The sequence below is a fragment of the Larus michahellis genome, chromosome 9 (assembly GCF_964199755.1).
Source record: "Larus michahellis chromosome 9, bLarMic1.1, whole genome shotgun sequence".
NCBI classification, from domain to species: domain Eukaryota; kingdom Metazoa; phylum Chordata; class Aves; order Charadriiformes; family Laridae; genus Larus; species Larus michahellis.
The window spans coordinates 16,487,569-16,500,347 of NC_133904.1; the positions used below are offsets into that span (position 1 = coordinate 16,487,569).

General features: G+C 36.9%; 1 protein-coding gene across 2 annotated transcripts in view; it reads right to left on the reverse strand.

Annotated features, from left to right (window-relative positions):
• The window catches only part of MYO1E (myosin IE), an 88,239-nt gene that overhangs the window by 28,597 nt on the left and 46,863 nt on the right, over positions 1–12,779 (reverse strand). For both annotated transcript variants that reach the window (XR_012588933.1, XM_074599633.1), the window contains exons 8-16: positions 11,333–11,467; positions 9,978–10,110; positions 6,287–6,483; positions 5,179–5,259; positions 4,711–4,797; positions 3,339–3,425; positions 1,997–2,164; positions 1,151–1,236; positions 469–550 (exon numbers count right to left, since the gene is read on the reverse strand). Coding sequence is in view for 1 of the 2 variants with exons in the window: in XM_074599633.1 (XP_074455734.1) it covers positions 469–550; positions 1,151–1,236; positions 1,997–2,164; positions 3,339–3,425; positions 4,711–4,797; positions 5,179–5,259; positions 6,287–6,483; positions 9,978–10,110; positions 11,333–11,467 (1,056 nt within the window). In the remaining variant the exon portion in view is untranslated. The remainder of the gene's footprint in view (positions 1–468; positions 551–1,150; positions 1,237–1,996; positions 2,165–3,338; positions 3,426–4,710; positions 4,798–5,178; positions 5,260–6,286; positions 6,484–9,977; positions 10,111–11,332; positions 11,468–12,779) is intronic.

Consider the following 12,779-nt stretch of genomic DNA (forward strand, 5'->3'; position numbering starts at 1 on the left):
CCAGTCTCCAAAAAGATGCTCGCCTTCGAACACTCGTTGCCTTATTCAACGCACATTATGGTCAGTAGAAAGACTTCTGTTGACTTCAGTGGGGATTGGATCAGGCCCCGCTGCATTTCTGCAGTATAAAGAGACCAGTTATGTGTAGTTAATTGTAGGACATCAAGTGGCTGAGTGAAGGGGCTCATTCATTATGCACATGCAAGTACTATTATCGCTACCATCAATTGCTCGTTTGGAAAATTCACTGCTGTAGAATGCAGCTGAACAAAATGTTTAATGAACAGTAATGCTGGGCAAAACATGATTCTAACAGCTGAAACAATGCATCACTTTGCAATCAAGATACTCCTGATGTCTATCTTTAAAAATGTCTGTACAGTAAAAAACCGGAAAGACTACTTTCTTAAAATTTATTTATTTACACACCCGTATATGCACATACTAACACAGCAAAACCAGACATACTTTGATTTTACTGCCTGCAGTGGTAGGACGGCCCTTCTTGTCCACTTGAAGATTTTCAGGAAACAGAGCCTTTATAAAAGGCCTAGGAAAGAATTAATAAAATAGTGTTGGCATAGAAAGACAATTCAATGCAGGAATGTCAAGGAATATGCTGTAAAAGTTGATAGTTGAGCAGAATATAAATAGCTATTTCTATTAATCTGGAGTTACATCAAATCTGTATTAAGATTAGTATTTTCCGTGAGTTTCATTCCTTATAGAGATCCCTTGCTATTTTAGTGAGCCTTGGAAGACATGATACCAGACTTCTAGACTCAAAGAAACGCGCACTTCTTAAAAAGTAAGCATCAATTAATTAAAATACATAACAAAATAATGTTACTTTATATGCTAAAACAGTGCCTGTTCTGAGAGAATGTCAAATCACCGATGGCCTTGTTTGAGGCCAAAACAAATGGCTGTCATTATACCATTTGATTCTGACACTGGAGTACCTTACTTATTCAGATTTGCAGAAAATGAAGGTCAATATAATGCAAGTGATACTGCTCTACCACAGCGATGTTTTATTTCCACTTTTAAACAAATGAGTTCACAAGTTGCGAAGTAGAGAAGTCAGGCCCTCTGCATCCATCTGAACTAACACGTTATTCCTAGCTTTAAGCAAGTTTTGCTTACGTACAAATCACTGCTCTGCATGAGTTCAATCAAGTCCATGAAAAGAACATCCCGATTTCTCTCGCAGAATCCATCCATATCATAAGATACCTGGGCCAAGGTGGAAATTGATTGTTTGTGGTAAGTTGAGAACCCAATAATTAAAGAAAATTTAAATTCTGTCCTTATCAGTAGCTGTTCTGAACTTTTTGGTTAGTCTGGTATAACTTCAAGATACTACAATGATCACTAAATCCTTGCATATATTATTAGTTAGCTCTTCTACAACGAACATAAAGGAATTTCATCCCTGTATTTAAATTCAGTGAAAAAGACTTGGAGCTAGTGACTGGAATACAACACAAGTGAATTTAGCACTGAATTTTACTGATGAAACATTTTTGCATAATAAGGGCTTACAGTTATTACCTATAACTGCAGGAAATCATGAATAGTCTGAGAAATATACCCAAAGAAGATAGAACTGTATAGTATATTCCCAGTTTTATTGGTATATCATCACCTAAGTATCATTTTTATATCTGAATTCTTTAAATTTACTGCTGCTACAACCAACAATTAAGACTGTAATTAATAAAAGATCAGGGGCACTTATTTATTACATTTAATATTAAGTTCTGGTTAATATGTTTGATAGCGGCAAGGCCCAGATGCAGCTGTCCAAAGTAAGGGACATGTTAGGGCATATTTGTTCTAAGCTCCCTACACTGTGAGAGGACACTGTCTCCTGAGATAATCTGGCTATTTAAAATCAAAACAGCCCTCTACAGGGCTTCCCCCTTCCTCTCATTACTGTTCTTTTTCTTTATAAATACGTTATGCAGAATTCAGTGATGATTTTCCACATTACCTTTCCAGCATAATGATGAATGATAAATCCCTGGTTCCAGCTGTTGAAATGTTCATGAGTCCCAATCTGCATCTGGAGTTTTTGAAGCAATGTTTGGTCAGCTCCTTCTCCCACTGCATGCATGGTGGCACACACATCATCTAAAATGCTCATAATCCCTGGCGGATTCTAATGCATTATTAGAGAAGAATAACAAAACCAGCAAAAGAAGTGAGGAAAAAAATAAAGAAATTACGATGCCAGTTTTTCCCCCCAAACAGAAAATGATCTTTGCTACAAAAACACTAGCACAAAGTTACAGCAGGAAGAATTTCCCCCAATTGGTAGAGTTCACAGTAGAGATTAATTTGTCCACAAGCATACAAATAGTTTAAGGAGAGATGCCACTTTGTTTTCCCCAGCATTTCCCACTGTCCTTATCATTACACAATGATTGCTGTTTAAAAAAGGAAAAACCACAACAAACAAAAAAAACAAATGCCCAACATTTGGTTTAGGTTTTCATTCCTTCACAAAGCAATCTTTTTTCTCATTCCACCAAAAAATAAACCCATGTCAGAGGTAAGTATTTAAACTCACATGCTGTAGTTTGACAAACTTAGAGCTAAATACCTAAGATTGCGACAGAAATCGTATCCTCTTCCTAGTTATCCTGACAAAAATGGGAGATGGGCAAAATCTGATGTGCATTTGAGCGCAAGCCAGTATAGTACTTGGAACTACTGTTAAAATTACCTGGCTTACATAAGGACAAAGAACTAGCTGAAAAACAACCTACTTCTGTCTTAAAGGACAATTCAACATTTGTCACCCCAAATCAGAACATAAAGACTTTAAACTGCAGAACGTTTCTGTGGAGAAAAGGCACAAAATTTCTCTTATGTACGACACTTCCTAATACTTCCTCTTCACTTGTTTTCTGCTTAATTTGTGACAGTACCTCAGAGGAAGCTGGTATTGCAGCTTCCCCAAACTGAAATACATCCCCCAGGGACACAGCCTTATCTGATGTACAGTAGGATGTGTCATGAAGTTCGTGATAAATTTATGTGTATAAAATTTTAATTTCCATTACTATATTTTTTAGTCACACATCAATCATGCTATCTTATGGTTCTCTTTTTGGTTGTTATCTTAGATAATATATATCTTAGATTACATATATCTTAAAGCTCTTATAAGACATCTTATATAAGATTTATATATAGGCTTAGTATGACTCAGTAACTGAACAACAGTATTCGCATTTTTCCTATGAACGTTCTTGACAGCAAAGCAGTTGCCCAAATATTTTAAAGAAAAATCTTGTTGTTTTTTCCATCTGTTTGTTCTAAATACTTACCACTTTGTTCTCTATAAGGTCACATACTATTTTGTTGTTAAAATAATCTATTGGTGTCCATCTAATTCCTTCTTGCACATATTCTTCCTGTTAAGTAAAAAGAAAGATGCAAATATTTTTTGCCGTAGTTGTGTTGCTGTGGCTGTAGCACTGGATTTACAATGCACCACATATACACAAACTCTGCACTACTCATGTTCAGAGAGACTTGTGAAATGTATGACTGGAGGGAGGTGAGAAAAATGACCCTAATGATAGTTAAATCCATCTCTCTGCTGCCGAAGAGATGAATCCGAATCCTTCTCTTCTCCCCACACAATCTTTTGTCATTCATAGCCCTTGAGCAGTTACCGAGAAGAGCAGGAATATTTTGTCAGTGCATTCATTGTCAAAGCACTTCACAAATAGAAACAAAGTGGCTTTTACAGTATCTTGAGAGTGCACCTAAGCATCCATATCCTAACCTGTTTTAAAAATTAAGATTGTGACAGGCATATCAAGGATCAGACCCGCCCAAAACACCACAGTTAAAAATGCCCATGAAACGGAGACACAGCTCTACTTTTTATTTCTGCATGCAATTATTGTAACCATAAAGACATCTAGAGACTGACTGGGGAAAAAAATCATACTAAAATTTGATTAAATTGACCCACTCGGTTGCATACATACGAGTTCAGATAGACACTTAGCAGGCCATTTGTGTGCTCAACTGCAACGATCAGTCGCAGTTGTCTTTGTATAAAGACAAAGGCTATTGTGCATGTGCATTCTTGAAAACATTGTCCTAAAGTTGGTGCCAGGCCTGAGCTCATAGCGTACACAATGCTTCTGTCTCAGCCGCATTCTGTCTGCCCTCCCATGCAGAAGCTCACATTCACGGAAAGTAAGATTTTGCAGTAAGACTGTGAGCAGAGAACTGCAAATACTTTCACAAGTATTTTTGCATTTGTCTCAGTAATCTATTTCATTCATATATATATATTTAAAAAAAAAAAAGGGCGTGGAGGAAATTAAGGAAAGTATTCCCATTTAACTGTGTGTCAGGTCCAACGAAAGCACAGGGATGGAACCAAGCTGCAATTTTCCATTTCTGTCAATGAGTCAGAATATGCAGCAAGTCTGGGCAGAGTCATATGACTGCATTAGAACACCAGATGACGGACTTGCTTCTGTACCACTGTATTAGAGAATAAATGTCTGTAGCTGCTGTGGTGTACAGATTTAGGGTTATCCAACAACAAAGAGGGTTTTTTTGTCTTGCTTAACAAGGCAAATTTTACTGTTAGCAGATGATGAAATCTCAATTTTTCCACTAATTGAAAAAGCAATAGCTCATTTATGAATTCAAAAATAATAAGTGTCTGGTTACCTGTTCTGCCTTCAGTGTCAGTTCAATAAAAATCTGCTGTAGTTTTTCATTAACAAAGTTGATGCAGAACTGTTCAAAACCATTTTTCTATAGAAAAGGAAACAATTTAAAAAATTAGTCTCATGCTTTATATACAATAATTCCTAGTTCTTATGCTGGCAATAAGCTTCAAAGAAACACTGTCAATGATGGATGGGTTGCTGACTTTATAGACATTCTGTGTAATCTCAGATCTTTCTTTTAAGATCAATGACCTAGTTTCTTTGAAGTTTCTTCAATACTTCGTGTTTATTAAGTGAGACATTACCAGTGAGAACTCAATGTCCAGGAAGCTGGGTTGGGGTTTTTTGGCTTTTATTCTGGCCACAGCACTTGGGATTTTTCTGTTTTGAATTTTTTCCCTTCTAAATAACAAAAATGCTGTCCCAGGTCAGATCAGTTCAATCCTTAAGTATTGCATTGCCTTACCTGGAATATTTCAAAGCCATAAATATCAAGGACACCAATGTTATATTCTTCATGGTCCTTCTCCATAGCCTTATTAATAGACTAATAAAAGAGAAACAAAATGTAAAACAGAGTGTAGGTTTTATATATTAGTATCCTTAAATCTTTATATAAAAATATTGAGTTTCTTCAAAAAGAACATATTTGAATGGAATACAAATATATGTAATGGGGTATTTTACTTTCACTTTTTAATAAAGTGTTATTAACAGCTAGGAAATGAACAGTATACTATCCTGTTTTCCAGGTTAGTGAGCCTTTGGATCTACTGTTTGTAAAAATCTTTCCCCTTTTGTGTAACTGAATCAGTTAAAGAAAGGGAGCCAACAAAGAAAGAACAGCCTTAAGTCTGATATTTGATGCATTTTGCAGATGGTACCACGAATCTTTTCACCTATGTCTGTACTCCCCTACTTTGCAGTGTCAGTGCAGGCACATAGTGGGAATTACAGAGCTGTCATGATGAGGGAGACTGAGACACTAGCAGTGCCACCGTGGAGGAGACTTCTGCTTCATCTAGCCAGCATCTATGGCCAAAGGTAAGGTTTCTATGTCACCAATCCAGCCTAGGGTCTAATTCTGAACAGAGAGTACTTCAGCATGGAGAAGGGAATTTGACCATTTGCTCAGATGCCACAACAACGGAATGCTGAAGGCCTCTTTGCAAGACAGTAGGGTGAGAGAGCAGGGGAACATAACCCACTAATTCTGCTCACCTGAAAAGGCTCAACTGCGTAGGAGAAAACAGGACTCAGCAGTACGGATGCTGACAGGAAAGAGATGTCAGAGTATCATACGGGACAGTTGTGGCAGGAGACTGAGTAAATATAGTGACGAAAGACCAGCTCATTTGCTTCAAAGAAAGTGTATCATTTGTCATATAATCAGTACCTCGTATTTGACACCTGTGGTCATGCTTCCACTGCACTACCCAGTGCTGCTGCTAAGGTTTAGGCAAAGAACCATACTGGGTGAAAGAAATGAGGGACAAGAAAAGCGCTGCAAGCAACGTTCCTAGTGTACTTGACTTGTTTTGATACTTCAGTAGAATCAAGCAAATTCAACTTACATCCACCAAGTAATCAAAAACACGGGAATGAAGGGCCTTGGCCAGTGCATCCCTGGTGTAGCAGGCTTGTTCCACATTTAGCGTTACATTAATGGACTCAGATTTGCCTCCCCACTTGCTGTCCATCTGTCTGCTGGTCAGTTTTTCTTTTAGGCGGTCCTGGTTAATTCCCAGGAGAAAAGCAGGGAAAGCCAAAACTGCAAGAAAGATCAGAGTTGCTGGATTATGACTTACGGACTAAACCAATACAGAATGAAGGAAGAAAAATTAGCTGTATCTCTAATAACAATCAACAGCAAAAACCCTCACGGGGCAAGCAGCTTAGAAAGAAAAAGAGGATGGATTTATGTCTTCAAGATTTCCCTAAGCTCCCCAAGGACACTTTCAATCCTTTAGTTATGTGGATTTCAATTAAGATAAACCACCTTGATGTACAATATTCAGCTATTTCTGTACCTTCAGCCCTTCAAACATGTAAAGCTGGCTTAGGTCATAGTTTTGAACTATGTGGTTCAAACAAATCACTTATGGAGGAGATGGAAATAAGATGAAGAGCTCACACATTAAATAAAATTTACACCATTGAAAATTCTTTGCAAAAACATGAAATGTTTAAAATATAATAAAAATATGCTATCTGCTTCCTAATATTCTTTCCCTTTCTTCTTCTAAGTTAAGATACTGCAAAAAAGTTTTCAGTTGCTTCACCATTTATTTGGTTTCACTTTTTTAATCGTTATTCTGGGAGTACTTTGCAAATTCTGGTTTCCCTTGTTTAAAAGTAAAGCAGCAAAATACTTCTGTGCAATAAGCAGCCACAAGTCCAGTATTCTTTGCATTCTTAGCATGTGGTGCAGATGTCAGCTGCAGGTGTCATGCACCTTGAGGAATGGAAAAAGAGAAATGGCTTGAAAGCATTTGGAAATAGCTCCCAAGCGCAGTTCTTGGGAGTTGGTACTGCACCTCCGCTAAACCACATAATCCTCTAACAGTGTTTCCTCCATGTTCCACTGCTTTCAGATCTACTTTACTGGTGTGAGGAGGATGTAAAATAATCACTAAGGCAGCAGCCACTTGTGCTTTATGCATCTGTAATGTCACAGCATGATTTCGCTAAACCCTTCAGTACGTTAATCCAAAATTATTTTTAAAACTGCAAATAACCGCCAGCTTTCTGAAATCTGATTTATTACCATCAGTAATCTGATTAAATTTACCCTAGGGTACTAGAAATCACACAACTAACCAAAGTTCAGCCACTGGCAACATCTCTGGTAACTCACTGAGAACTCGGGTTGAAAAGCACGTGAAAAGATAAAATATCATATGCTTCAAAATGGAAAAGAATGTAGATAATTATAGACCAAGTATGCCCACATATACTGTAAAAGTGCCAGAATAAGTATTCAGCCAATACTACTGTAAGAGTTTATATAGATAGTCTAATGGTAAGAACCACCATGCATACCTCAGACTCTCTTCCTTCCCAGTGACAATGATTTACTGTAGAGGAAGAATAGTTGGACATGACTTGATATAACTTCCCATTCTTAAGATGCCTGATTATTTTCCCTAGTTATGGACTATAGAGTTCCCATCTAGAAATTAATATAAAGCAGGATACGCATGTAATTGAAAAAATGATCTTCAAAGAGTAATCAATAGGGTTCTGTGGAATAGTTTTAAATACAATCTGTGACGAAAAGCTGAAGAAGACTAGGTTCACTTCACTGGTTTTCTGAAAGTGTAAAACAAATCTTTCAATACAATGCAAGTATAAAGAGGGATGGTTTAAATTGTTTTCTGCATCTAGGAGAGAACAAGTAGTACTTGGCATGATTTTGCAACATCTAAATTTATTATTTAGAATAATTAATGAGAACTTTTTTTTCATCTATTAATATAATCAAGGACTGTAACAGACAATAATCACTGGCAGTTTTAAAGAAGCATTTGTCTAGATGTTGGTCAAGAATGGTCTGTACAGATTTAATTCTGACTCAGAGTAAGACTAGAGCTTTTGGTGTCTTAAAAGAATGGCCTTGGTATGTTTTTCTGCAATTGGCTATATAATAACAAGAACACTATTGACCAAACTCTTAAACTTTTTTTTTTATTTCAGACTTACACAAAACATGACTTATCAGTGGTCTTTTATTGTGTTTTATCTTTTGTGGCTATCCGGGCTACAAACGCTTTACTATTTAGTTGGCTAGGACAAACAGTAAACTGGGGGGAGGATTAATGGAACGAAAAATGAACCCAACTTTCAGCTTCATAATGCAGAAATTGTACTAGACATTGCTATTTCTTCTCTGGTTTCTTTAAAATGCAGTATGTTTATAACTAAGTTCTATACTCATTCTATCTGCTGATTTTTTCAATGTATTATTCATACACAACTTCTGTATTTATATCCCAGTGAGCAAGAGAAATATGGTGTACATGGCTCTTCAAAGAAATACATTCACATTTACCAACTTATTTGCAACTCATTTCAGTTTGTTACTTTTTGATGCAACACACTGTATCTATCTTGTCTGGCTATTAAATGTCTTGATTTCATTGAAAAATTTAATTCTGTGATTTAAATGGAAGCACAGTAGCTCATTTGGAATCGTAAGGCATATAAAAAAATCCTATACTTTTCTTTGGATGTATAAAATGCCAGAAAATGTTTTTCTTTGGGTTCACTTACTATTCTCTCAAATTAAGAAATTAAGGTTAAAATTAGTAATTTTTATTTCCCGATTTCTTAAACAAATAGCAGGAGAGTACTAATACAGTTGAATGGGAAGCTGACTGCACAAGGTATTTTATTCATATTTAACTTACCAAAAACTAAACAAATGCAGTTTTCCTAAACATAAGGGCCATTCTGAAATAACAGTTAAGAGAACAGTACATATAAGCTACTACATATGTTGTGCTTATGCACTCTGTCCTTAAACTATCAAGGTCGTATAAAATCAACATTAGATGCAAGGTATAAATCATGACAAAAATGTTTAAAACTCAAGATCCATTAATCTTTCAACATCTTGCTGATGTGGACCTAGCTGATATAAAACAGCAGCAAGAGGTGAAGGATGCAAGGACAGTGCACTGCGGATAAGGAAATGATAAGGAAACAGTTACACAGCAGATGTACCTAATAACGAGGTACAGGTTGTGAAATTTGAGACAGGAAACCTAACTGTAGTATGTAAATTCTGCATTTCAATTCAATTCTGAATTTCTGTTCTCAAGGCACTTCTTCAGGATGTATCTACATACACATGTATGCCTGAGCGCTGACCGTGTACCTGAGACTGGGGGTACTCCACAAGCTGGTAGCTGCTTTCACACGGCAACAAGGTCAGACAAACCACGTAAGAAACAGGTGGTTGATGCACTGAAAGGAGCAGAGTTCAGGTTTGCTTGAAAGCATTTCTCACAATTTCTGTTACTTCATATTCAAAGGCTGGAAAAGCATTTCTTAAATTCAAAATCCTATTAAGTCAGTGGCATTGTATAAGGCAAAAAAGGGGCCTCAGTACCACTGGGTTTAGAAGAGAATCTAAATGAGCAGCCTTGCACGATAAGAAATGATGCACTGTGTTTGGATAAGCATCTCAAGATTGCAGTTCACCTCATGCCATCTGGGTTTCAGCCCACTGCTAATTCTATAACCATTTCCAGAGGTACTTACACTCCTCACTCTCCACCCCTGCATAGTTGCCAACTTCTTTGAAGCTGATGTTTCCCAAATGCAGTATTCCTGCCACAATCTGCAGCACCAATGCCTGCTCCTCTGCAAAGATCCCAATCACACTCATTGCATGCTGTAAAAAAAAAAAAAAATTGAATCAGTGAAAGAATCTGTTCAATGACTCTTGTCATAGAAGTCCTTTTAAATTTTTGATGTGAAAAATTTGGGGTTTTCAAAACAGTTTAAATACCTAAGGCAACCAAATTTCATTATAGCCTGCACTGAAGTTTCAAAAGGTACCCGATGTCCTACTTCAGCATTTTTGTATTTTTTTAATTAAAAACAGAAGCATCTACACCATTTAGAAGATATGCTAGCAAAATAAATTCTGGAAAAATTGCAGTTACTAAAAACCAAGCACCTGCTCTTTAGTGTCACACTCAAAATAAATAATTTCATTGCAAAAATGGGCAACAATGAACTTAAGAGACAATGATTTTATTCCTTCTACACAAGACAGTTTATCCACTGAGACTAAGAACTGTGAAGCTGTACTGAATGAGTCAAAAAAGCAGAACAGTCTATCTGTCTTAGGCTGTGAATTCCAGCCACTTACTAGAAAATAATCCACAGATTAGAAAATAATCAGCTTTTGGAGTCTAGAACACGTGGTAACTTATAAAATGTCTTCTCGACTGACTGTTTTTCTAAAATACCAAGTTAGCTAGAATACAACAGTAATGATTTATTTTTTGTTAGGCCTTTAGATGTGCTAAATATATAAAACCGAAGATGTATTAATATCCTTATTTTAAATAGTAAATTTTTAATAGCAGGAGACCAGCGAGTTAGCATGACTTGCATAAAGCAACAGCATTGTCAATGGATAAAGATGCCTGATCTGTGCTTTCTAAGTCCCTTTCTCCAGCCTCTCAGTTGCACTGTTTTAAACAGGCACAGAGATCAGTCACCACTAAGAATTCAGCTAAAACAGGGCACTCTTTTACATTTTCTTCTAATGGAAGGTCCTCACTGTGTTTGCATTTTTACATTTTTCTTACTGCAGATTATTTGCACCCAATTAAATTTCATTAAATTTGTACCCTTCTGAAAAAGAACAAACAGCAAACAAAACACCTTCCTATAAAAAGTATCTGTCTTCTCATGATTGTTAGGCTGCAACACAGGACCTCTTCAGGGCAACATACTCCTCCTCAGGCTAAAATAAAATTAAAATAAGTTACATCTACATTAATTTCTCATTCCCACATTAATACGTCAGTGTCTTTGCCACAAATGGACAGTGAAATGAACATACATCCACCACTGTGCAAATCATAGAGTGAAAAACTCACCAGTGTTTCTTGGAAATCCGATTTGTCATTGATGTCATCAACTTTGTAGGACCCAGAGAGACTCAGATAGTAATAGTAGTCCATACTGGTAATGCCAAGACTGCTTTTTTGTTCAGCGGAGGCCCCTTCAATTAGCTGCAGAATAAAAATCCCCAAATTAGGTATCACACGATATTCAGCAGAGATGAGGCAGGTTGGAAACAGGTGACTGAGGCTGAAACTACTGTCAGAGATATGGCTAGTGCTGTGCCAGGTATGTACCCTTCCTATGACTTGTTAATTGTTTAACCCAAAAGAACAGATTTTCATTCCCATTCCTATGAAAGGTTTAGTTCCATCATCTAATAAAAAGCAAAAACTGTGACTAGTTCCATCATCTAATAAAAAGCAAAAACTGTGACTGACTTGAATGCCTTCCATTATCTTTACCTCAAAAAGGTAAGGCAAAGTGGGTTTTCCAATGTGCAATATACTATCTACATCTTCACAGCAATGTGTTTTCCATGCCTACTGAAAGGATGGCAGAGTTGAAAGAACACATGAAGAAAGCATCATTTGTGACTCTAACTGTGAGGCCAAGTATTCTTTATGTCCCATACGTTAAACAAGTTTTGAACGGCTCCAATAATATGTTTATTTGAAGCACGGCTCAAGTCACACCTCTTTGCACCATTTAGGCCAACAGGGCCAAGAATAAATAACAGAGTAGTTAAAAAAGGTTCCTGGACTCTCTGTGATGCCAGAGAAGAGGGTCCTCAGACCTATGTGAAGTCTTGGCAGTTGCGCACAGACATGGCTGCAATAGGAGAGACTTGAACAAACTAACATCAGAAGGGAATAGTCAAAACCCCATCATCTTTTAACTCTTGTGTCAAAAAAGCCTCTCCAAACCACAAAGGGAAATCAGCAAGACAGAGCAAATTGCTCATAGACCTTGGAATAGGAGAACACACAGCTCCTGGAGCAATTCCAGCTCCAACTCAGCTTTCCAGCCTGGCACAAAAAAAGCAACTTTACATGAAGTTGCTTACAGTCACTTACAATGTGCTGTCTTTACTCTAGTTTTGTAGAGCTTGATCAACAGCACTTCAGCAGACAAGGAACTCCTACGTCAAGGTCCAATGAAGGCCAGAAAAGCCTTTTGAAACACAAAAAAAGCAGGGATGCTTGTAGAATTCAACAAATAGATATTATCCTAAACATCCTAGAAAACTTAACTGAGAATTAAATCTCTCTTTCACAGCTGTGCTATGGAATTCCAGAGCAGAAGGTATAATTATATAGGCCAGTTTAAAAAGAAATCTGTTGGAAAGTTCTAATTTTCTATTATATTCTACTGGAATTTTCCATATGGGAGTTCACAGTGAATTTCCAAGCAAGGCCTTTGAAATATCGAAGTACTTTTGTTCTCAAACTGGAAGGCAGCTAGGTAGGGCTATGTTAGATG